General features: G+C 38.9%; 4 protein-coding genes across 6 annotated transcripts; 3 read left to right on the top strand and 1 right to left on the bottom strand.

Moving 5' to 3' along the window:
- Positions 1–290: 290 nt before the first annotated feature.
- On the bottom strand, positions 291–1,679 carry LOC139770661 (V-type proton ATPase subunit e 2). The gene is made up of 4 exons (XM_071702746.1): positions 1,405–1,679; positions 1,084–1,131; positions 917–1,004; positions 291–757 (listed from the first exon to the last, which is right to left on the bottom strand). The coding sequence occupies exons 1-4, from the start codon at positions 1,509–1,511 to the stop codon at positions 737–739; spliced, it is 264 nt and encodes an 87-aa protein (XP_071558847.1). The 5' UTR covers positions 1,512–1,679; the 3' UTR covers positions 291–736.
- A 1,301-nt stretch (positions 1,680–2,980) lies between these two features.
- Positions 2,981–6,307, top strand: LOC139770662 (F-box/WD repeat-containing protein 9-like). 3 transcript variants are annotated; one of them, XM_071702748.1, is made up of 8 exons: positions 2,981–3,042; positions 3,216–3,373; positions 3,765–3,924; positions 4,363–4,499; positions 4,590–4,834; positions 5,066–5,321; positions 5,395–5,670; positions 5,938–6,307. In XM_071702748.1, the coding sequence occupies exons 2-8, from the start codon at positions 3,293–3,295 to the stop codon at positions 6,025–6,027; spliced, it is 1,245 nt and encodes a 414-aa protein (XP_071558849.1). In that variant the 5' UTR covers positions 2,981–3,042; positions 3,216–3,292; the 3' UTR covers positions 6,028–6,307. The 3 variants fall into 3 exon arrangements, with proteins under 3 accessions (XP_071558849.1, XP_071558848.1, XP_071558850.1); XM_071702747.1 differs by having other exon boundaries at positions 2,991–3,108; XM_071702749.1 differs by having other exon boundaries at positions 2,998–3,373; positions 5,395–5,627.
- A 134-nt stretch (positions 6,308–6,441) lies between these two features.
- On the top strand, positions 6,442–9,642 carry Raga-b (Ras-related GTP binding A/B). Its single transcript, XM_071702753.1, has 6 exons — positions 6,442–7,298; positions 7,430–7,529; positions 7,597–7,981; positions 8,053–8,268; positions 8,497–8,612; positions 8,700–9,642. Exons 1-6 carry the CDS (start codon positions 7,287–7,289, stop codon positions 8,789–8,791), a joined length of 921 nt encoding a protein of 306 aa, XP_071558854.1. The 5' UTR covers positions 6,442–7,286; the 3' UTR covers positions 8,792–9,642.
- Positions 9,643–9,955: 313 nt separating this feature from the next.
- Cahbeta (carbonic anhydrase beta) lies at positions 9,956–13,412 on the top strand. Its single transcript, XM_071702754.1, has 5 exons — positions 9,956–10,115; positions 11,581–11,665; positions 12,197–12,384; positions 12,485–12,676; positions 12,764–13,412. The coding sequence occupies exons 1-5, from the start codon at positions 10,023–10,025 to the stop codon at positions 12,971–12,973; spliced, it is 768 nt and encodes a 255-aa protein (XP_071558855.1). The 5' UTR covers positions 9,956–10,022; the 3' UTR covers positions 12,974–13,412.
- Positions 13,413–25,350: the final 11,938 nt, after the last annotated feature.

The following is a 25,350-nucleotide window of genomic DNA, read 5'->3' as shown; positions in this document are numbered from 1 at the left end:
TTTATATGTTAAAAATATTGTGAGTATATAATAACTTAATGAGAGGATTATAATATTTGAAATTAATAATCGAAAATTACGCGATTATATAAAATGTATTTCATATTATACTTAGGACATAAATTGCTATTTTGCGTAACAATAAATTATTATATCGTTTACCGTAATATACATATCGTTTTACAACATCCTTTAAAAAAATCTTTGTTTGAAAATAAATCTTATAAATTCTAGTCGTATTAAAATATATAGGACTTCTGATGTAATTATATTTTGTGAATTATAGAGAGTACAATTTTATTATTTTTTATTGAATAATGTGAGATTTTTATTATTTATTGCACATAGCTTTTTTATTCTTTCTTAATCTTTTGTATCATTACTTTTGCTGGGAAACACAGGTTTGAGCAATACAAGGATGTGTTTGATTAAAACAACGTTATTTCGTTTTCCCAACAATAGTTTCTTCAGATGATCATTACATTAAAATTCTTACACATTTCTAAGCAATTACGATAGATATCTTATATACAAATTAAATTATAGATATATATATATATATATATAACTGAATTACAATTATTCCACTTATAGGAATTATTAATATGTACTGGCATTTTGTTTTACCTTCATATAATTTTACACCATTTATAATTATACAATTTCGTTAAAATTAACGTCGGGGAATGGATGTATATACTTGAAATCAAGAATTTCGCGCACCGTGGAATGTTCATTAGTCGGGAATAGGATTACCCTGTAATAAAACAACGTGCATTATAGACAGCTAGTAATATACCTACAAATATAAATTATTTATACATTTCCGTATGTAATTGCTTGACGACAATAATTAATTCAATCAATTTACATATATATGTTCAATTAGTTATATCTTTGATATTCTTTTACATACCCATTCTCGAGCCATAACTAGGATGGTTACATTATCTAACTTCGGTCCAATCAATGGATTCATCTGCGCCATGTAGCAGCATAGCCAGCTGTAAGAAAACATTCATTTACGTATTAATAACAAATATAAATTGAAGCGTCAAGATGTCAAGAAAATACTATACTTACAATAACCAGCACGTAAAGCCCGTTAACACCAGTAGAACTTGTAGTATCCTAGAAACACACATAAATTAAAATTAATTATGAATAATACTTGAGCGAATATTGATATTTTCGAAGTATCTCTATTAACGGAAATCTTCACGGAAAGTTAAGTAAAACGCCTTGCTGTCATTGCCAAATTTTGCAAGAGCTGTAACGTTAGAAGGAAAAATATGTTTGCGTGAGAGAAAATATCCGTCTGTTTCGTGAGATTCATGTACATGTGAATTGCAACGGGACAAGAATGCGCGACGGCAAATAAGAGCGTTGAGAGCGTCTATTTACCCTCGGTTTGGTCCCTTCGGAACGAAAAGTGGTAGAGCTACTCCAAGGAATAGCACGATACCCCAGAGAAGCGTGAAGGCTATCACGGGTAACGCGGAAGCGCCCATTATTTTTTTCTTCCTGTCTGATCACAGATCCTTCGAAAAGTGGCGTACGAGCGCGGAGCAAGCGGCCGTATCGCGTGTGCGAGCTATTTACAGCTATCGAAAACCGAAGGGATCACATCAGATCACATGAGAGAATTCTTCGTACTGTTCACGTGACACATCGATCTAACCGAGGAGCTTGCAAAGAAAGTAGATGTGCTGCGCTACTTGCGCTAGTGCACTCGGTGCCGTGAACGGATCGATCGAGAGTATCGAGACTCGTATGTTCGAAAAACGTGAAATTTATAATTCACTCAAAAACATATTTCTAATAACTTTGTGCAACTAAGGCTACATTCCGATATTCACTGTCAGTACTGCAAATCTATATTTTACGTCACATATACTATAGATTTTCAGTACTGAAAGTTGCTGACAGTGAATATCGGAATGCAGCCTAAATCCAGCCTAAAATGATTGCTCCTTGATTGCTCCTTATTGCTCTATTAATACTTTAATAATTTATTGCATTTTTATTGAAAAATTAGCAAATTAATTATTTTACTTAAGTGACAACGCAGCCACCTATTGAAAAATTTTATTGAAAAATTAACAAATTTTAATTTGTTAATTTTTCAATAAACACGCTAAAGTATTATACAAAATTAATTATACGAATGGAGCGATTGAATATTCCAATAGAGCAAGCGAGGAACAATTATTCTACCAAAAATCAATATTGGTTAAAGGGTTAAACTCTTTGCGGTATAGTTATAAACAATAGAGCTGTTATATTACGTTTGAATATATCCGCCGTTGGCTGCCGAGCCATATATATAGTTACAATAGGCAGCCAATAGGTGGCTGCATCATCACTTAAGTGAAATAATTAATTTGTTAATTTTTCAATAAAAATGCAATAAATTATTAAAGTATTAATGGAGCAATAAAGAGCAATCATTTTATGCTGGATTAAGTTGCACAAAGTTATTAGAAATATGTTTTTGAGTGATAATTATAAATATACGTTTTTTGTAAATATTTTTAAAAATATTAATTTTAAAAGGAGAGGAGTAAATCTTGATTCTGAAGGAGTAATTAAGGAGCATTCGTTTGAGCTATTGTTTATTAAAAAATATGAACTTCCAGCGCCAACTTATTTCAGCGGTATCGTTTACTTGTTAATTAATTTTTATTAAAATAGAGTAGTTTTCCAAATAATAAAATATATTTCGACACTTTATCCAAATGATTCTAGAGCGATTGGATAAGAAAAAAGATTTTAGATAATATGTCTGCCAACTATACGCCGCGTTCAATTAATTTTAATTAATTTTCAATTATTGTATGGTTTTCCAAACTCTAAAAAGTTTTTTCCAAATTTTTCCAAATGCTTTCCAAACGATTAAAAAAACATAATTATAAATAATTTTTAATTAGTTTGTCAACTATACGTCGGTATGAATTCATATGATGGCTCATGGCACATATACGTGCCATGCGCCATGTGCGATGTGCGATGCACGCGTGGATGTGGATGCAAGGGTGCCGGGTGCGTTTCATTTCGCGCATTCGTTTCAATGCGCATAATGCATCACTTATCCCTGTTTAACTTTCGGTGAATAAGCCTAGGATAAGTAATGCATTATGAGCGAAACGAAACGCATCCCATGATGCACCGAATGCACGGCGGTTCTTCCGTGTTTACATTTACATCACCCTCAGTCGCCTTCGTTGAACCACCGGGTCAGTCTTGAACAGATCAACTGAAAATACTCGGATTCGCACGGTGCGAGAAAGAAATGGATGACGAGAATGCAAGCTGCGCCCACGACGGCGAGGAATATGCACAATTATTGTCATTGCTGCGTCTCCCGGTGGAGGTTTGTATAAGAAGAAGAAAAACGTCGATTTTTTGTCGTATTTCATGTACACGTGCGCGAAATTCTTTTTCTTAATCGTCGCTGTTATTTCGTCCGCCAGGGCACGCGTTATATGGAACTCTTCAGAATGGATTCCGATCAGAATTATTCCATTTTCTTTAATAAACACAATAGAAATCTAGGAAAGAACTGAGTAATTCCGATCGGAATCCATTCCGAAATAGTTCTACAGTAAGTGTACGTGCAGTAAGTAGTCGCTTGTCGATGGAGTAAAGTATGCTCCATCAGCGACGGTCAAATATACCTCTTTCGTTCTGTCTCCATATTCTCCATCTCTTCCGGAACATTTGTTTGATTGTGCGTTTAATTATTTTATTGTTCTGCATTTCAGATATTCCTTCATATATGTTCCTTCCTCGATGCGTCGACGCTAGTACACGGTTTGAGCTTAGTGTGCACACGATTCTACCTGATTTTAAGGGATGAGTCACTGTGGAAAGCGCGAATTGACCACATATGGCCGAATGCTAGCCATTCGCTTTTGCGCCCCGGTTAGCTCAACTTTATAGCACCTTACTCCTTGCACGATCAATTATTTTTATGAATAAATAAAACACTCTGTATGTCAGTTTACGCCAGCGCTGTTCAAACTTGCGCAAGCATATGCAGGTCGTTGCTTACATCGCGTTAATTTTATTTCGTACTATTTTATTCCTTGAAAAAAATAAGCGTCTTCTACATAATTTTATTTATTTTTTATTTATAAAAAAATCGCCTGGAGCAAGCTTGAGCAGCTCCATTTATTGCAATATTATAACTTGATATGCATAAAGTAAAAACGTGAATAGATCTGTATCAAGAATGTGCTTGTATTTTATTTGTGCTTAAATAAATGTATGTATATGCATTCTTTTTGTACTCAATATTATAGTACGAATAAGCAGCTTTCGTCATATTTCTTAGATATAAGAAGTCACGTGTCATTACAGAGAAACCCGACAAACTGTTTTGGATGTCGTCATGCGTTGCGATCGAGAAACAAATAGCGCTATGGAAACAGCAGGATTCTATGGTGAAATTGAGAAATATAAACCCATATTACATCCGTTCTGTGTTACTGATGCATGTAGGTAGTACCTATATGTATATTATGCCAAGTGTCTTTGGCCATCTCTCCTAGTGAAAAACGTTATAATGATGTGATTCTCGTTTTCAGGATGAAACCGCCTGTGTTGGCGCAACATGGACCACTTTGTTTTACTGGAAACTTCCCTCCCGCGAGGAATGCTGTGATGAAATCGGGAACACCGGCTACATCAGAGTCGGGAATGACGAATCTATCAGAGATCTGACGGCGATAGACAACACGATCTACTGTTGCATTCGAGGTTGCAGTTCCGATAGAGTCAGGACGTGGATGCTTACCAACACCGGTTTCGTCCATCAGAAAACTTACGAGATGTATGCGATAGCAAAACCGTTCCTTTCGTACATATCGCGATAAGAATAAACTGAGCGAGAAAGATAATTCCTAATATTTGTGGGAGAAATAATCGCTTTCCTCCATATTATTCAAATGCAGATATCGCGTTCTATGTCTCGCTTGTCGAGATAGATAATTCGTAAATGTAGAATAATGTAGCGCAATTAATAAAAATATAAAATTCAAAAAGTACGGGTCTGTTTTCATAGAGAAATATTCAACGTAATGTCTTGGCTGACGTGCGTGTCTTCGTGTCCGGAGCGGGCCGTCTTTGCGACTGGCTCAAAGTACGGAATATACGTGTTCGATTCGAGATCGAGTAATTACCCGATTTACAAGTACCGACCCCACACTGAAGACGTGACTAAGCTGGCCATGAACACGGAATACATCCTGTCCGCTAGCTTGGACGGGACGGTGGCCGTTTGGGATCAGAGAGCCGGTCGGATCATGAAGTCTATCACAGTAATTTCATCCCGTACTTTTTAACATGGAGAGAAACGAGACCCGATTACGATGTCTAAGCTGTGCTTTTTAGTTTCCAGGTGAAGCGTATCCCGGGTGCATGAATATGCGACGGGATTGGGTTTGCATCGGGGACAGCAAGGCGAAGTTGCACATGCTGGATCCAAAGAACGATTTCGAGCTAGTGAAATCTTATTCCACCGAGCATACGGCCTCGATAACGGGGGTGCGTCTGACGCACGGATCCCTGATAACGAGTTCCATAGACGGCACCGTCAGAATTTCGAGCCTTACGGATCCGCCAAGGTCCATCGCTACTTTACGTTCGAAGTTCGAAACTATCTTAAGCGTGAGTATCGCGCGTAAACGTTTTTGCCGAAAATATCGTATCATTGACTTTGAAGAAAACATTCGTTAAACATCTATGCGTAAAATGAAAAATATAGTTTAACAATTAAATTTTTACTCACATTTAAACTTTGAAATCACGTTTTATCGTTGTCTTCCAAATGTAAGTAAAATCCTTAAAATTAACAACATTCTTACTAGTCTTATCTTGCAATATCGTGAATTTTATTAGATATTGTATGTAATTGTTCGTGGCTTCTATGTGCAGATGGACTACATGAATGACACTCTCGCGATATCCAGCCTAGGTATCGAGATATGGCGTCCGAAATTGACGTGTTCAACGAAATATCAATGAATGGAGAATTTCTATACGTGTTCTCTGTAGTTTTTATTATAAGATATTCTAGCGCGTCTTATCAGCTTATAATTATTGCGTATTCATGATGAGATACTTTTAGGGGCTGCGCACGATGAAAGGAATAGAGAACAGGGAACGGAGAATAGGGAGCAGTTTTAATATTAACACATATTCATTGTGCATATGGCATACAGAAATAGAATAAAATTTCATCACTGTTCCTTAGCGCTATTCCTCTGTTCGTCTGTTCTGTGTTAATAAATTACATATATATATATTAATGAATTTTAATATTGTTCCCTATTCCCTGTTCCTTGTTCCCTATTCCTTTCATTGTGCGCAGCCCCTTATGTTGAAAGGAGAATAGGAGAAAATATATTTTTTATTACTATTAGTGCCATAAGTATTTAAATATATTTTGTTTGTACATTGCATTATCGTATATCATATCATTTATCGTTTGTCGTTTTGCAAATTTTTCTGATAAGGTGTTTTATTTTGATATCATGCATTTCCTGCTCATGTCAAACTGTGCACTTCGCGTGCAGACTCGAGAAGCGGCGACGTTTAGACTCTTCGAGTACCAAACGAGTTTGTTTATAACATTTTATATCCAAAGTATAAATCGTTTATTCGTGTAACATATAACGTTCCTTACCCCTTTTCGATCGTCGAAAAAAACATCTCTCCCGAATCGTCGCAGGTCCCGTGAACGCGCGGATATGAAATTCAAAGTCTCCAAGATGTTGCATGACACGTTTCGCATTACGTTCCTATAATTGTCGGAATTCTTTACGTCGCAACTCGATGGACACCGTTAATTAAGTTTATTAAATAAACAAACAAATTTAATCACCTTTCTCAACATGGAAGAGTCGAATACAGATCGATCGAGATTCGAGACACGCACACTTCTTTCGCGACACCCTGTATAGCAGGTGGCTATACTTCGGTTAGACTCGGAAACATTCGGACGCTCGACAGCACAAGCACACGGACGTGGTTGTCGCTTTGATGTGTGTGATGACTGTGATGTGTGTTGCTAGCATGTGGATGTGCTACCAGCGCATTAAGAGCATGGCGCATCGATAGGCAGCCGTAGGCCGTATAGGTTGAGTGTATTACTGCGTGCGATCCTTGCTCTAGGGCGGAGAGCAGTTGATAAGCCAGACACGGCAGTTGACGAGGCCAGCCAGCGTGTATTGTGAAACTCTTTTTCCAGAAGGCTTTATTGAAACGAACGGTACTCATTCAAGATGAAGAAGAAGGTAAACATTTTCTTTTTATATTGCTAAAACGCATGGAATTGCATTCTTCCTTCTCGCATAAGCTTTCTTTCGTATGGAGGCACTTCTTTGTCCTGCGAGGCAATTTCATGAATAACGTGCTCCAATTTTAGGTGCTGTTAATGGGCAAGAGTGGGTCCGGCAAGACAAGTATGCGAAGCATTATCTTCGCCAACTACATCGCACGCGATACCCATCGTCTAGGAGCGACAAGTAAGCTACGGATATTACGGTAAATAGTCGCCGAAAGAGGGACTAATGCAACGGCAATTTGTTACAGTTGACGTAGAACACTCCCACGTTCGTTTTCTCGGCAATCTGGTCCTGAACTTGTGGGATTGCGGAGGGCAAGAGGCATTCATGGAGAATTATTTCGCGTCGCAACGCGACAACATATTCAGAAATGTGGAGGTGTTAATATATGTCTTTGACGTTGAGTCGAGGGAATTGGACAAAGATATGCATTATTATCAGAGCTGCTTGGAGGCGATACTGCAGAATAGTCCGGAGGCAAAGATATTTTGCCTGGTTCACAAAATGGATCTCGTGCAGGAGGACCAACGCGACTACATTTTCAGGGAAAGGGAGGAAGATCTGAAAAGACTGAGCTTGCCTTTAGAGTGCACCTGCTTCAGAACGAGCATATGGGACGAAACGTTATACAGGTATGTATCGAATAAAAAGTGCAATTAAAGCGGACAAGTGCTATTAAACCCTCATTAAATCGTTATTGTAGGGCATGGTCATCCATTGTATATATGCTGATCCCCAATGTGAAGGAACTTGAACAAAGCTTGAATCAGTTTGCTAATATTATCGACGCGGACGAAGTTCTTCTGTTTGAAAGAGCGACCTTCCTAGTAATAAGTCATTGCCAGCGACAGTTTCACAGAGACGTTCATCGCTTCGAGAAGGTTTCCAACATAATAAAGCAATTCAAACTGAGTTGCAGGTAAGTACGAGTCACGCGGAAAAGTAACAGGTCTAAGGCCTGTATCAGACTATGGATTGAGATTGAGATTGGATTGAAATTTGACCAGTTTTAGGGCAAAGTTCACTAAACTTGAGGTTAGTTTTCTTTATTCCGATTGATTAAATTTTAATCCAATCTCTCAATCCCAATCCATAGTCTGATACAGACTTAACAAGAACGAGATGAGACATTGTGTTGACTTTGCAGCAAGTTGGCGGCGCAGTTTCAAAGTATGGAAGTTAGAAACACCAATTTCGCGGCCTTCATCGATATATTTACCTCAAATACATACGTGATGGTCATCATGTCCGATCCAACTATACGTGAGTATCTGAACTTTCCACGTTGCGTGAAACCTGGCGTTGAAAATGCCAATGAAAATGTTGAAACGTGGCGCGGTCTTCTTTCAGCATCCGCGGCGACATTAATCAATATACGCAACGCGCGGAAGCACTTCGAAAAGTTGGAGCGCGCCAGCCAGAGCTCGGCGTTGAGCAGATAGAAGTCGGCGCGACCCAGGCGCCTCGTCACCCGGGTCCATTCTGTTAACAATTGCTGAATTTTCTGGAATCGTATCGTTAATAAAGCGCAATCGCGGGGAAGGATACGATTATCGATCGGAGATCGGGAGTCACAAAGTATATACAATCTGTGGCTTTCAACGTGAGCGTTTATGACAAAACAAGTATATAATCGACGTGTCCGAAAGAGGCTGACGGTTATCGCTGTATTTCAGGCCGTATATTAGGACTGTATCAATATGAATTCATCCCACATGTTACTTGCGGATGTAATACGGTCATAATGCATCTGCGATTTATCGACGTAGAACAGTTCCCGTTTATGCGCGATATTCTCGCTTCATTTGGAATCGGGTTTTTTTTTACATTTTCGATTAAAGGATCATTCGCGATTCGAATCATATTGCAATAACATCCAACGAATGTTAGTTATAAATAAATTATTGTATGTCTTTCTTCTGTATCTGCATGCGTCACGATGGATGACTGAACGTCCACTTGAGAGCTTCTGTTCTCGATAGTGATTCACGACGGTAGAGAAGCTTCCGATGAAGATAACAGATACGTATAACCACTCTTAATTATGTGTTCACTGATAGCTTTTACTACTGAGGATTGTGTTCTCAAATATAAAAGGAGCTATCGAGTGGATGTGCAGCCTATGTTGCATCGTGCTATGGTTGTAAAGTCGATAAATAGTTAACGTCAATTTCGTAGAGAAGGATTGTACGGTGTATTTGTATGTTTACATCCTTAAATGCAAGGTTTACATACGAGATGTAACGAAACTATGATGTATTTTTTAAATGTGCAAATAAATTATAACCACGAATAGGCTTGTATAGACTTGTATTTCTTCTACGTCGAATAATATAGTTATTTAAAATTATTAGAATCGATAGAAATAGTCTCGATGAAATAGATTCTAAAAGTAAAATGGATTTATATTAGAAACCACCTGGTTTTCAATTTTTTAAATATAGGTTGTACATATACTCATTAAAAAATTTTTTTTTAGTTTTTAGTGTATTTTATGAAGTCGAAGAAGTTTGAATTAAAAAAAAAAAAGATTCGGCGTTTGTTCCTATCATAGATCAGAGGGAAATTAAATTTCCCGCCGCCAGTTACTAAATGGCGGAATAGTGTGCTGTCCTCACGTTCGGAAAACAAGTTTCTTGCGATTTATTCCACAGTTATCGCTCGAATGTCGCGATGGACAGAATACTCAAGGGGATCATGAAGTACAGGAAGTGCCATCGGGAAGGAATGGTGAAGCAATTTCAACAGGTCAAAGACCATCCCGAGGTACGTTCCATACTACGTTAAAAAGAAAGAAATCTCGCGTGATGATTCTTTCGATATATAGGTACACGATACTTCTCGCGCTGCCACGCCGAGTCCACGTGCGTTTTGTTGATACCACCCCTATGCAGGTGACAGCGGGCAAGAACAAACTCGCAACTCCGTTTATTTAATACGACTCGGTTAATAATAATAATAATAATATTATTCGTTTTAAATGCAGTGGCCCGTATTATGACCTCGAACCATCGATTGACTAATAATTGATTAAAGTACGCGTATCTAATGATGGCACTTGCTTTATTGATGCGGTGTTTCACTATAGGGAAAAATTCATGTTCTGTTTTTACCGGTAGAGCACTTTACGTAGATTATATATCGACAGACAGGGTATTTACCTTATGCTGTTATGTTAGGGAAATATTGGTTGCTTTATTGATAATACTGTAATTTAGATATCAGGCAGAACATCTATCTTACCGACTATGGAATATATTTTAAATATTATAGTAGGTTTTCTTTTTATCAGTAATAGAGTATATATGCTCGTTTGATATTGCCGTAGATTAGGATGTTAAAGAATATTTATCGATATTACTAAAAGTGCACTAAAACTGCGGCTGTGAAATACAGTTAGGAGAGGCTATAATTTAAGTCAGTTAAAGAAAAAAATCGGATAAAGAATTTTCAAGACAAAAAGCCAGAAAGCCCCATGACTAAAAAAGCTACTTCCTATACCCTGACAATTGACAAGCTGTTTCTTGTCTTGAACATTTTTTATCCGATTTTTTAATTTTATTTTGCTGGTGCATGATTAAAAGTATATTATTAACATCACATAAATGATTGAAGGAATAATTAGGTACTTATCTAGACCTAATGTTACTACAATATAATTTTGCAATAATTTCGTTATTTATTATAAATATTTATAATTTATGTTTCTTTTATTTTATAGTATCTTTATATTTAATTTATGTATAATTCTTTAATTGACTCAAAAAATAGCCCCTCCTTCCTCCATATATGTATGTATAACACGTTCAATTTATATCATATACACCTCTCCAAACAGCACGCATGTCTAAAAAAGACGTCTTAGATGTTTTTTAAACGTCTTTTGGATTCCCTACTGTTTTAGATTCCCTACTCTTGACAATATAAAGAAAAAATTCTAAAAAATTTAAGAAGAGATGTCTTTGTATTTCATATACTTTGAACATCTTAATAAATCTAATATTTTAATCTAATATTAGATTAAATCTTATAAATTCTCTAAATATCTTCATAAATAAATTCATAAATTATCTAAAATTTAAGTGGGCACTTAAAATGGGACTAGTCGGATATATATACATATAGTATTATACTTAAAAAAAAATTTATCTAAAGACTTTCGTCCTATGCCGTATATTATATAGTATTGTTAGCACAGCTAGTAATTTGATGTCTGTTACTCCTATCACAGCCAAAGGCAGTGTTCTTTACCTGCATGGACTCCCGGATGATCCCAACTAGATTTACGGAAACGAACGTTGGAGACATGTTTGTCGGTACGATTTATTATAGTTGCATTATCGCGTAACCCCCTGTTGCTTCTTTAATTTTTCTGATCCCACCGCAGTGTATTTTTTCCCTATTTCTAATAAGTACGCTCCTTACAACATCAGATCATCTAACGAGAGAACGAGTACAGTATTCATTCGATGCAATAATCTCAATTGTGTACATAATTATTGTTATTTATCAAAATTTTATTTCAATCAGGAGAACCACGAGAACCAATTTATTCAAATTAGTATCTTCTTTTCTAAATTTAATTTTTCGTTTGTTATATGTATATATTTTTATACATATTATATTTTGTATCTCCTTTATACATATATATTTGTAATGAAATGATTCTAAAGATACTGTTCTTAGCATAACGATATTTGCAAGGATTTTTGTGCCTTTCGGGATATTTTACTTACTGGATGTGGGGTTTCCGAATTTTTCTCAATTCATCCATCACATGGAGGAACGAAAGAGCCGAAAGAAGGAGCAACGTGTATCGGACGGCCTAACAGAGTTTACCTTTTCAGTCCGAAACCCCGGTAATGTCGTGCCGCACTCGCAGCACTTCGTGGACGAATTTACCATGTGCGAATCGGCGGCGTTGGAGCTGGGATGCGTGGTGAACGACATAAGGCACGTTATAGTTTGCGGCCACAGCGATTGCAAGGCGATGAATCTGCTCTACGCTCTACGGGACGAGGAGTTCGCGTCGCAAGTGCGTTGCCCGATTCGTCCGCGATAAACTCTCTTTCTTTCTTTTTCTTTTCTCGCGTCTCGCCTTCGCAAGCGATAACGCCGCGCCGTCCGAATTTCAGACGAACAGGAGAATGTCGCCGCTGAGAGCGTGGCTGTGCGCGCACGCCAGCAGCAGCCTGGCGAAGTTTCAGCATCTCGAGGTAGCCGGTTTCCGCGAGCCGATCCTCTTCCAGGCCGAGACGCCGCTGCGAAAATTCGTCGCTTACATCGATCCGGAGGACAAGTTTGCCATCGAGGACAAACTGTCGCAAGTCAGTACACGGTCGAGCGAGACGCCGCGCCCGCGCCGGTCTCGTCTGTCTCGTTGACACTCGAGGAAACTTGTCTTGTTGTTGCAGATCAACACGTTGCAGCAGCTCCAGAACATCGCGTCGTACGGGTTCCTGAAGAAGCGCCTGGAGAGGCACGATCTGCACATCCACGCGCTGTGGTTCGACATTTACACCGGCGACATTTATTACTTTAGCCGAGCCAACAAGAGATTCGTGGAGATAAATGAAACGACGGAGCCGCTCTTACTTAATGAAATTAAGAAATACTACTCGTAAAAATCTTTTTTTTTTCCAGATAATTCGGACATTATTTATAATCCAACGTTAAAATTACGCTGCCAGAGCTATGCAAGTTAAACCGCGTAAAGTAATCGTATATTTTTATATATTAAACTTCCAGGGGCTTAATATACTCTTTATATACTCTTGAGAAGACTCGCTAATGATAATCTGAATCTTTATCGCTTATTATTATTGCAAAGCGCACAATACGTTGCGCTTTGTTGGGATCATCGAACTTCAGATGCAGTTCGAGTTTAGCACAAAATACATTCTTCACCAAACTCATTGTATAATTATATGTCTATTTTTTATATATACATATACATATAATATATATCTATTTATAATATAAAATATATTGAATTATGATATACTGATTGATATTTGCTGTGTGGCGAAATATAAAGATATTCATGTAACGGAGTAAAGTGAACTTTGCCACGTGTCCCTTCGCTTGTCCCTTCCTCCCGATTTTATGGTACGCTCGCCAGTTCGGCTCGATTGGATCGAGAAAAGAATCAAAGTCTCAAGCCGACAAAAGATAGTCCACCGATAGATGGACGGACCGCTCCGAACGAACTAGAGCATGCCAGTTCTGAAAGAGAAAGCAAAACAACGAAAGAAGTCGCAGAAATCAGAGTTGCGGAGCGTCGTATCGGCGTCAGGATCCTCCTCTAGACGATTTTTAGGAAGGCTATCTAAAATTCTAAATAAATGCGATATAAAGTTCTAAAATGTGCTCTCTTTATATTTGCGAGATTAAATTTGAACTTATATCGGATTTTTTCCTATCAAACTGTGTGAACGTCTATAAAGCTTTATTATCACGTCTACATTTCTAACAACACCGAGAGATGCGACACCATTGGCGCCGTTAGCTATACAATTTTTGGGGGGTACTTTGGAAATTAAATAAAACATAAATAATTAAATACATAAAAAATAAAAGAAGTACCTACAGTTTAAAATTTAACTTGTTTTAGAGATTTACACAAGAAATTAGATTTTTTTAATGTCGTACAAATGTAGAAAGAAATTGAAAAGGAGACACTGTCGCATTATGAATTATATGTCAAATACACTCTCTTTCTCTCCTCTCTTTTTTTTTAAGATTTATTAGAATCAGAATTATTAAAAAATTAGTATAGTCTAAGTTTGATGTAAACGCTTGAAGAACCGAAATTGCTTTTGCATTTATTTTCCCTGTTTGTCGTAAGACAGGTACTGGTGAAATAATCCAAGTGCCGTAAAACGCGTGCGTGGATGCGAGATCGCGAGTCCCGAGTTTTTGCGGCCCCCGGCTACGTAAGCACGCGTGAAAAACGGGTGTGCGCGCGCGCGCGTAGTTCGCACTTTTCCGTCCGCCACGCGGTAAAAGTGAAGAGAGAAGTTCCCCCCAGTTTCCAACGGAATCGTCCAGTTAGGCCGGTTAGAACGTGGCGGCTGAAGAAAGAGATTCCGGAAGAACCGGAACTCGTGTATACGCGGTCTCTTTGTTGGCACGTTTCGGGCCCGGCACGTTATTTTGAGATTCCACTTATCGACGAACGAAAGATCGCCGCGGGTTATCGTTGTTAATATACTGCGACAAGTGCCCTGGGCCCTGGCAAGTGCCGCTTAGTTCGGTGCATCAAAATAGACCCACCACGGTCGCATTGTGCGGCCGAAAATCATTGTGTAATTCAGGTAGCCTTACCTGTTTGACCTACCTGTTGATGGTAGGTCATCAAAGAATACGCTCTCTGTATCTTAGGATTGTCCGACGGATGTAATGGCATTGGCACGCATGACAATTTTAAGTAAGAATATTTCCCACCAAGACGATTCAGTAGCAATGTTCTTTTAGCTTATGTTGTTCTTTTTGGAAGAAGTTAGAGTGAGACAAAATATATTCTTGTTTTTCACTCGTAAGTTATTGCAGTTTAAGAGGTTCTTCGAAAAAGAACAAATCTTTTCAAAAATATAGGAAAAAAAGTTGCGCGACGGCTTTCGGCACCTTTGTGGCTTCTGTAGCCATAAATTAATAATTTTCCATTTGTTACAAATGACAAATAACACTATTTTATGAAATTGATCGAACGGTTCTTTATAATAATTTGACAAAGGTTTTTGATGTAAAAAGGAAAAGAGACAATAGAACAGACACGTAACAAAAAGAACTTTTATAATTTATGTGTACCAAAGAATAAAAAAGAAAAAATTTATTTAAAAAATAACAAGTTCTTGATTGACCTTTGGTAAGTTTCAAAGCACTTAGCAATTTCGTGAGTCACCTCTTCAACTAATGTAAATGATATATTCAATAATATGTGCAATATATATGCAGGGTGTTTTCTAAGTAAGTACGAAAAAATTGAAAGAGATATTCCGCGGCTTATTTTAGAAAGAAAATGTCTATAAACATATCCCCTAAACTGCTTTGTTTTCAAAATACAGTGTCAAAGTTGTGAAAAAATATGAAAATTTCGAAAATCTAGGAAACATTTAAAGATGTTTTATTCTAATTTAATATTTGTTCATGTAAGAACCGTGCATTAAGAACTATTCTCTCCAGTAACGATATTGATCAGTATTGATACACATGATTGTATTTGCAATTTTTAATTTCAATTTTTTTACTTTATCTCGAAAGCAGCGCATTATTAAAAAAAAAACACTAGAGGTAGTTTTTGTAGAGTTTTAGTTCGGAAATTAAAAAAAAGATAGCTAAAAATTGTTAAACTTGAAAAAAACAGTGGCGTACCATTTTTTTTTATTAAAAAAGCTTAATATGATTACTCATACGTATACACCCCTGGTAGATCTGAAAATGTTTCATCAGTACTGGAAAATAGTTCTTAATACCACATGTACGCATACTAAATTTGAATAAAATATCTTTAAACGTTTTCCAGATTTCTGAAATTTTCATATTTTTTTTCACAACTTTGACATCTTGTATTTTCAAAACGAAGCAGTTTAGGGTTTAGCGCATATGTTTATAGGACCTTTTCTTCTTAAAATAAGCCATGGAATATCCCTTTCAATTTTTTTATATTTACTTAAGAAACACTACTGTATAAGATAAAGGAATTCAATGTCGATTAGAAGTTTCAAATCATTTACACGATAATTCAAATTTTTTTGTAATTATAAAGTGCAAAAATGAGTTGAATTTGTCGATTATTCTAAAAGGGTCTCTCTACATCGTTTATTTTTGGATAAAATATCCATAGCTTTTTTTGGAAAGATTTCAAAATATCGCCGCTTCATCCCTGTGGAGCTGTGCAGTAATTTTTAGATTAGAGCCATTCCTCCGTCCCGGCTTGTCGAGCGGCGCGGCCGTTCTCCCGATGAAATTATAATATTTATATTTTATCGACGAAAACGGATAAGAGGATAAGAGAACGATGTCACGATTTTGCACGATCTCTTTTTTCCTCGCGTTACACTCGTCCGAGAAAAAAGAGTGCGCGGCCAGTGGTGCGTGCCGAAGCATAACGCGCTCCGCACTCCGCAGCCGCCGCCGCCGCGCGCGCGGTGGCATTACCACTTCGTTACGCTCGTATCTTTCCGAAACTTTATGCCTGTGTCATGGCGTTATTCCGTCGTGGCGATGGAAAATAGTCGGACGTGCAATATAATTACTCACGTAATTAATTAGCGGGCTGAATACTTCGGTAGGTCGTTTAATGTCCGTCCTGAGTTACGTGAAAGGTGCAATGCGAAATATGTATATGTAATAAGAGCGATAAATAGAGTCAGACAATCCGTTTGGATTTTTGCAAACTCGCGCAAAAACTGACCAAGCTGCATAAAAACGATTTTAAGCTAATCGAAATTAAATTTACAAATATATGCGCTGAAAAATAATTACACTCTTTGTTTAAGTTTGTAGAAGTAAATAACATTTAATGTGCCAAATTCTATAATTCTTCAATTTAATTTGATATTCCTGTAAGCGATAAATACGACATGGTGCATTTTGACTAAATATTCAAGTCTTTTCGCAGATCTTCTTAGTAAAAGATTTTCTGGCGATGTATAGAATCGAAAGAAACTAATATATGGCGATTATGGCGTGTTGCCAAAATTGGTCGTAAGAACCTCTTCCTGGCCCACCGCGCGAAATCCTTACGTGCCACGTGTTTGTTTTCAAGCCTGAGTAAAAGTGAGTTCCACTGTAGACAGTAGCTTGTTACGCATGCATATGCGATGCACACATTTTTGCAAAAGACAAGGAACACATAATCACGCCTCCAATAAAAATTATGAGATCGACGATTTGTGTCTTGCACCACGATATTTCTTACTTCGTTATTTTCGCTTCTTAATTGATCTCCGATCGATCCGATGAACGAAAAAGTGTGACCTCTGAATATATAATAATAAAATCGGACTAAACTCGCCTTTCACTTTTGACCAAATATTCCGCGGCGAGAATTATTTTTCATCTTGGTTAATCGTTCGTAAAAATTTCACTGGCTAATAAGCGCGCGTGTGGTCTTCTAAGTGAAAGGATACGTATTCGACGCATGCGACCCGCACACACGTGCTTCTTTAATTTTTGACGTTAGGTATTCCAAGGTTTCAGATTAAATTTCCGTTAAGGTCTACGTGAAATTAACGAGCTCCTCGCTGCCTCCGCAACTTAATCTGCCAGGTAGTTTCCGACGTTTTCGATCGCGTTTTTCGGCCGAATTTAGGTCGAGGAAGTCACGAACGCTGTACGTTTGACACGATTTTCTCTGTTCGCCGGTCGAATGTCAAGGTGTAGAAGCCCGACATACAGATCCCGCGTGGCTGACCCCTGCCGCTTGTAAATACCCGAAATCCCAAGTGAGACAGTTAGAATGTCGTAACATTGTAACTGTATAATTCTGGCGCAACGTGACGAATACGAAGCGACCCTTCTCGAGTTCGTCATTATAAGAATGTCTTTCATTTTAGTTCTATCATTGTTTTCTTGAAGGGACCCAGGGAGAACGGAAAGTCACAATAAAATCAAAATGACGTCAAAATGATGGTAAAATGATGGTAAAATGACCAAAAATCGTCATTTTGCAGTCATTTTGACTTTATTGTGACTTGCTGTTCTACCTGGGGATAAAGATTTCTAGTAACTGCTTTCATTCCTAAAACCAAATCATCAGATCTTGTACCTGCAATGCAATTATTTTTGATTCTGAAAAACTTCTGAGAAGTACTGTTAAAACTAACATAATTACATTCATAATTTTTTGGAGATTGGCGGAATGCAGTGATGACGACATTTGAAATGTAATATACAAAAATAATATAAAGAATATATATATTTTATATATATATTTTATATAAATATTTTAACTCTATAGGTTACTATCCTTGGGTCCGAAAGATTCATGCAGAAATATGATTTTTTTCTAGTTATATAAAAATTCTTCTTTAAGCCTTTTTATAACTTCTTTCTTATTTATGGTTAGGTTAGGTTTCTAAATAAAACTTATAGTTCGCTTAAGCAGGTTTCGACGTTTAAAAAAAGCGGTAAAAAATACTGATGTTTGTCTGAGATATGAATAGAATAGATAAAGGTCTCCCAGATTCATAGTAGTAACGACTTAGATAAAAAATAAGGACAGTAACCCCTAGGTAACTAGGGTTAATATCTACTAATTTATAATTAAGTTCAGATAAGTATTATAATTAAATTACAATTACTTAAATTGGAAGATTATAAAAAATATGTTCTTGACCAATCCTCGAGATTTCGCGATTCCGCCCTGCAAACGCACAATCTTTTTAAAGTTGCACGGGTCAAGCACGTTGGCAAAAATCGTCATGTCCGCGCCGTCCGCGGGACTTATTATTGGGCAACTCCGTTCAGCGCGGTGTGTCGAATGTTTCCCCAATGATATCGCGCATTTTTGCACGGTGTTCGCAGAACGTAACGGCGACGGCGGTCGTAATTATAAAATGTCGCAAAAGGGTGCAATGAACTCACGAAGCAGTCGCTGCAGCACTGTATGCTTCCGCTAAAGGCCAGACGAGTTCTTATAAAACAATTCTGCTGTACTGTCCATAAGACTATTTTTATTATATATTTCAATCTTGTTTTAAATCATCTACCATGCAACAGGCCAGTACTTCAGTCTCCTAATCGCGTTTTCCATCAAATTCTATCAGTTGATAAAGAGAATTACACAAAACGCTTTATTTCCGAAATGACGACAAATAACGCGAATTAAAAATAATTTTATTACAAACATAAATCTTCTTAAATTTTCTCAGCTCTTTAAGTTTCTGTGAAACTACAAATCACACATTTCAAGAGAACAAATTTACTCTCCAACGTGCGCGTACACTGCAAATCCAAGCGTGTTATTTTAACTGAAGCTCTTCTCACACATTTCTTGCCGTTTTAAATCTTAACTTTTAATTTAATACGATTAAACATATTAATTTAACAAAACATGTCAAACGAGCTTCAGTCAAATGTGTCATTTTTAGACGTTCATGCGTGTAGAAATAACACACTTGGATTTACAGTGCGTGTGAGTAAATAAACTCACAATTCCCCCGCACTTTATCATCTCGATGACAGAAATTGTGTTAGACGAACGCTAATCTCGATGGAGGACTCCGGATACAATGGAACGACGCGCATATCCTCCTATGATACTTCATGCAAACGACTATTGCCGCGTCGACGCCTCTTCGTCGCAATGTGGGTATTATACGGACCGACCGCCTGTCGTGCGTAGATTCATGCGTTCGAGCGCATAAGTTCAAGAACAATGGTGTCTGTGCTCCGATCTATATAACGTAGGTAACGATTTTACTTCAGCGCAACCGGGCAAAGCGACGACTGTGGCAGCGGCGGCGGCGGCGGCGGCGGCGGCTGTTCATTGTGCCTGCGATGGTGGCGAACAGCTCTTGTGCCACTGACCCACAAGCACACTTACCTATGTTATACTATGCCTGCTATATTCGCGGTTCCGTTGTCGCCGCGGTTGCCTTAATGTCCATACATACCGCGACGTCGCGACGCGACGTCGATAGGGTACGCATCCAGGGCGCGCGTCCACGCATCGAAAATTCGTGCAATTTTCACCGTAACCGCGACGCGCCGCGCCGATCGGCAACATCGGCTCGGCCCGATCGGTTTTAATGGAGCCTCGGGATCAGCGAAGCGTATCTTCGAACGTCCCTGCCCGCGCTCGCGACGCGAACCGCATCTTTTTAAGCGTATAATATCTCGTTACGAGCCAGCAGGTCTCGAATCAATCGGAGTATTTTATAGAGTCTTGGGTAAATGGGACAATGTAATCATTCGCCAATGATAGAGTCAATATCGTTTTTTATCATTTCTTCTGGCAGCTATTGAACATATCCCAATTCGTAGCTTAACAATTTCAGAATAATTTTCATAATTTGTTTAACTTTATTAATTTAAATTTCCTGGAAAATGAATTTATTGTCTGTTTGCCAGGTTTGTTTTTTTTATTGCCCGTTATTTTTAATTATAATAATGCTACCTAAACTTTAATAGCTAGAATGCTCAATCCTCAATGTGTACCGGTGTAATTATTTTAATTAACAATGCGTCATTAATTATTTTAATGACGCATCGATGAAAGTGACCATTGTTTCTGGATACAAGCGTTTCTTAGTTGCGACATATTTCTCAAATCCTATCTGTTTGCTCGCGATTGAAAGATACTTAAGGCGCTGAAAGCGTCAAAGTTGCGGAGTATCCACTCCAACAGATGCGCTACCGTTGAAATCTCCGCGCGCGCGCGCGTGCGGGCGTTGAAGTCTCCGAGCGCGCGTCTTCACCTCGGCGATTTCAACGGCTTGATCTCACGACTTAACTTCTACGTTATCGTATTCTACTTTCCTGCCGTTAACGTATACACGTGGCGTTAAAAGAGAATATCTCTACACAGAAAAAAAGTGTTAAATAAAATTTTATATGCTTGCAAATTAACTATTTATTGTTTCGTATGTATGTAACAATTTATAATATTTTTCTAAGAATATCAACTTTTTATTTCAACTTTTTTTCTTGGTTGAACTATACAAAATGACTTCATTCAAGCAAGTTTTTTTTTCATTTAACGCAATGTAATTTTTTTTCAAGATTTCCACGTTGAAACTAAACTATTTTCAAATCAAGAATATTCTTTTTTTCTGTGTAAGCTTCGTCTACGGTCCCTTTACGATCGATCTTTCGGCGATAAAGACGAGAACGGTATCAAAACTTTGATATCTTGATTATCTTACGTATATATACATAGACGTAGATCGCCTGACGTTTTGGCATTCTAGAACCGTTTTTATCATCATCCATGTAGCTATCGTCGTGAATGCGAATGGGCATGGCAGCGACTACTCTATCATCGCAGTGAAAGTTACGACAGGTTCTCGGATGCGGAGTTTTCTATTTAGGACTATAAACATGTCGACGTTGCCGTGAATTTAATGAGGTTTTAAATAGAACACGATCTGAATATGATCGGTGGAATCACTAAGAATCACGTTCGTTTAGCAAAACACAGCCTACTTTATCGGCATCGCTAAATTAATAAGGGGGTTTTTAACAGTAACGGTTCCCACATTGAGAGAACTCGCGACGTTACGTTAATCCCGTAGCACGAATTATTAAGACATTGATGAAATTATTCTCATTCGAGTATAATGTCCGTTATTGCCACAATTTATGTTTAAACGGTGCGTTTAAGCTCCCCGTCTCGCGCGCGGAAACGCTGAGAGTCGCGCGTCGAAGTTGAAATGGAAGAACAGGGAAATGAGAGGTCCGGCATTATCGATAATAAGATCCTCTTTCGGCCGTAGCAGTAGCAGAAAAACACAGGCCCACACGTGTGTGTGTGTGTGCGCGCGCGCGAGCGCACGTAACACGCACGGCGTCTCCTTCGGCGCGAGCACGCACGAGCTGGCTCGTCTCGCAATTTACTCTCCATCTCAATTGGCCCACTTGTTAAACAGGACAAAACCGGAAGAGTGACGGCGGCCCTGCGACGGCGGCTAGAAGGGAAGTGACGGAGGAGAGAATTCGCTCGACTTTTTTTTATGTTACAGCCGCGAGGCCGCGAGAGAGAAGGATCGCTCGACGGGGCCCCGGAGAGGCTGTTGGCAAGCGGAGGAGGGCAACAGGCGGAATAACATCCTAGAACGGACAGCTCGAGTTACATGAAATCTTAAATAAAGAATTGGACTTTAGTCGATTGCCAATTAATTTTCATCAAAGCGAGATTGAAGAATATGTTTCGGAAAGCGACGAGAATTCGATAAAGCAAGCTAATTTTTAATGACACTGCTCTTTGGCTGGTATTCATAGTCTTATATTTAAGACCATCTTAAGTACGATCTTAAGATGTCATAAACCAATTACAGAGTCATATTAGCATCTTAAGATATTATTTAAGACGGTCTTTGACGTCATAATATATCATAAGATGAGAAAACAGTAAGAAAATTTTGAGATGAGATAGAATAACATCATTTAGTGGGGGAGCTCGTTATCGGCCGCCGCGAGGCGGACGCGACCCACTCTTGGTTTCGGATAAAACGAACGATCTTTCCTCTCTTCCTTCGCGTTTCCGCGCCGATCGCTCGGCGTACTCTCCTCGTTCCAATTGGCCCAAGCCGCGGCTGGGAAGAAGCACTGGCTTGGGAAGAAGGCACTCGGTCACGAGTCTTGAACGAGACTTAACGAGTCTTCTTCGCTGGTCGGGGAATAAAAGCGACGACGACGGTGCGAATTAGGACGCGGGGGAGGCCGTGATACTTTTCACTTTTCATTTATCGCACTTCGCTATTTTACAATGGCGCACTCGCGCGATTATGTATATTAGCGTCTCGCGGCTTTGTTACACCGCCGAGCTCTTCATTTTCCCTCCGTCGCTTGTCGACTTTAGCGAATAACTAATGAGAGATATTGCCATTCATTTTCAGAGTCATATGCATTAACAAATTGCGATATATATAGAAGCTGCACTGCCACACTTCCGACATTTCCTTCAACAATAAATCGTCCAATTCCTCAAATATTCCGCATACCAGCTAATTAATCACGAACCTGAAGAACAATGAAAAGAACGTAAATTTATTTCACATTAGATCTTCGGCCATCAATCTTCCTTTAAACGCATCTTTTACTGCCCCAGAAACGACGCCCATCCTTAATTAGCCTTACACCGTTTCCGACGCAGGTATAACGTTTCCGGAACAGATAAGAAATTTGAAAAAGAGCGGAGTCTTTCTTCTCCCCTCTCTACCCGTCCTTTACACTCGGATTTACTCGGGCAGGGCATTAAAAATTCACACAAGTCGGTAACGTCAGGATAATTAGACGGCGAGTCATCGCCGCGTTTCTTTCCAGCAACGTAACTGGGGCGTAGTTTTTCCCGCCCAACAACGCGGTTCTCGGTAAAAAGATTTTACGAGTCGAAGCAACGATCGAGCGACTACGGTCCATTTCTACGAGATCCGCGCGCTCGCGCGCCGGTGTCTCTCGAGTAGCCACGCATAGCAGAATTAAGCCAGTCATCCGCTTCTTCGGTCGCGGCCGACCGGGCCCCGAAACTGTGTCACATCTTTTTTCATCGAGCGCTACATAATTGACGACGAGCGCTTACCTAGTTACGCTTTCGAAAATAGGGCTTTGGGCCCGCCGCGCGCGCGCGCGCGCGCTTTACCGCCGAAACCACCGTCCTGCGCGGGGGGCTCCCCCCTCGTTTATACTCGAATCCGGAACCTCGTTCGAGCGCACGAGTGGGACCCCACGCTCCTCGGAATGTCCTCATTTTTTCGGGGTCTCGAGGGCCGCGACTTCTTCAACGTAACGCAGCCAGATGTCCGTCCCGCTCGCTTAGTACCGCGAGCGCGGCTTACTTGCCCCTTTTTCGAGGTAAGGTCCACGTGTACTGTTTGTTATCGCGTCACCGCGCGAGACGGTCATCCGGAAAGGAAAAGACCTGCCCTCAAATTACTTTCCGTAATAAAAATATTTATGTACCGGTGGCCTGTCGAGGCCTGAAGAATTTAAAGCACCGGTCGAGAGTTTAACCGAATTTCAGAATTAATTAATTTAAGCATGCAATATTCTTTTTCTTTCGAGGAGAAAGAAATAATTAATTAAAATTACTTTCGAAATCTAGAAGCTCTTTTCAGCATGCGGAACGGCGACAAAATCTTATAATTCTTTAATTAAAAGAAATTTAATTTAAAAGAGCATAACAATTAATTGCAAAAATATTTAAAGTGAGTATCGAAAAGTTAGAAAAGTTAGTCTATTCTTTCCTAAAAATTCTGTATTTTAACTATATCTGTTTATGATTGTTAAAAATAACTTTCAATTTAACTCATCCGTTCTCTAAACTAAATACTCAACACTTAACCAAACTAGTAATTATTATATTTTGATTAATTGCCATTTCTTAAGCACACGTTACGTGGTTTTCGATCGTGCACGCACGCTCCTCAAATTGCTCTTGTGCGACTTATTACGCGGCAGGCCCGTTCACCGGGCCGTTTCGGGGTGATAAACAATTACGAAACGGATTGTTAAAAAAGGCAGCAACGCGCGCATATTTATGTAACGACTGCGGCGAGCTGGCGCTGCTCAGGTGTGGCTGCGAGTGTGTAACGGGGCAACTCCAATAAATTTCTTTGTGAGTCTTCGTAAGTAACGGCCGTGTTTCGTGTACGTGTGGCGAATCAGTCTTGTCCACTGCATCTCGTACCTCTTCGAAGATAATATACGAAGAGCAGAAAGGGGAATTCCATATTTATATTCTGTAAAAATCGCTGCATGCGAACAAGAAAAATGAGAAACGTATGAAAAAATGTATGGAATGAAAATAATATGATTATCAATATCATCTGTTATAAAATATATGATAAAGAGACGAGCTATCTTATCTTTCTCTTATCTTTGTACACTTTGTACACACGGTAGGGTTGAGCTCGAAGGAATTTCACTCGTTGCTGTCCTGAACGACTGGATCGCAGTGTACGCAGGCTTCTTCGAGAAAGGTCTTACGAGTCCTTGGCAAGGCCGGACAGCGCACCATCCGGTCACTTTTTTTCCAATTAGCAATCTATCGATAACCATCTCTCGAATTTCGATGCGCAATCGCACGTGTGCGCGCTATGCCGCAAGAAAATGTAGGGGAGCGTATCGGCCGGTTGAGAATTGCGCTTTATTCACATCTTTCATACGGATATTGTTCCACGATCGTGTTGCAAATATATCATAGGAACTATATGAAATATTCTAAATTTATCGCGATGGTCAAAATTGATAAATCTCAATCTGTCGTCTCCAATCGCTCTCGGAAGTTATTAACTTGTTGTTAACGGGTTAGCAGACGGATGCTGGCGTTTTAGTA

The sequence above is a fragment of the Temnothorax nylanderi genome, unplaced genomic scaffold, assembly GCF_030848795.1.
Source record: "Temnothorax nylanderi isolate EJ_2023f unplaced genomic scaffold, tnyl_v1.0 TNYL_tig0031_pilon, whole genome shotgun sequence".
Classification (NCBI taxonomy): domain Eukaryota; kingdom Metazoa; phylum Arthropoda; class Insecta; order Hymenoptera; family Formicidae; genus Temnothorax; species Temnothorax nylanderi.
Note: the sequence above shows the minus strand (reverse complement) of the source record. Positions and strands in the feature narration are given on the sequence as shown.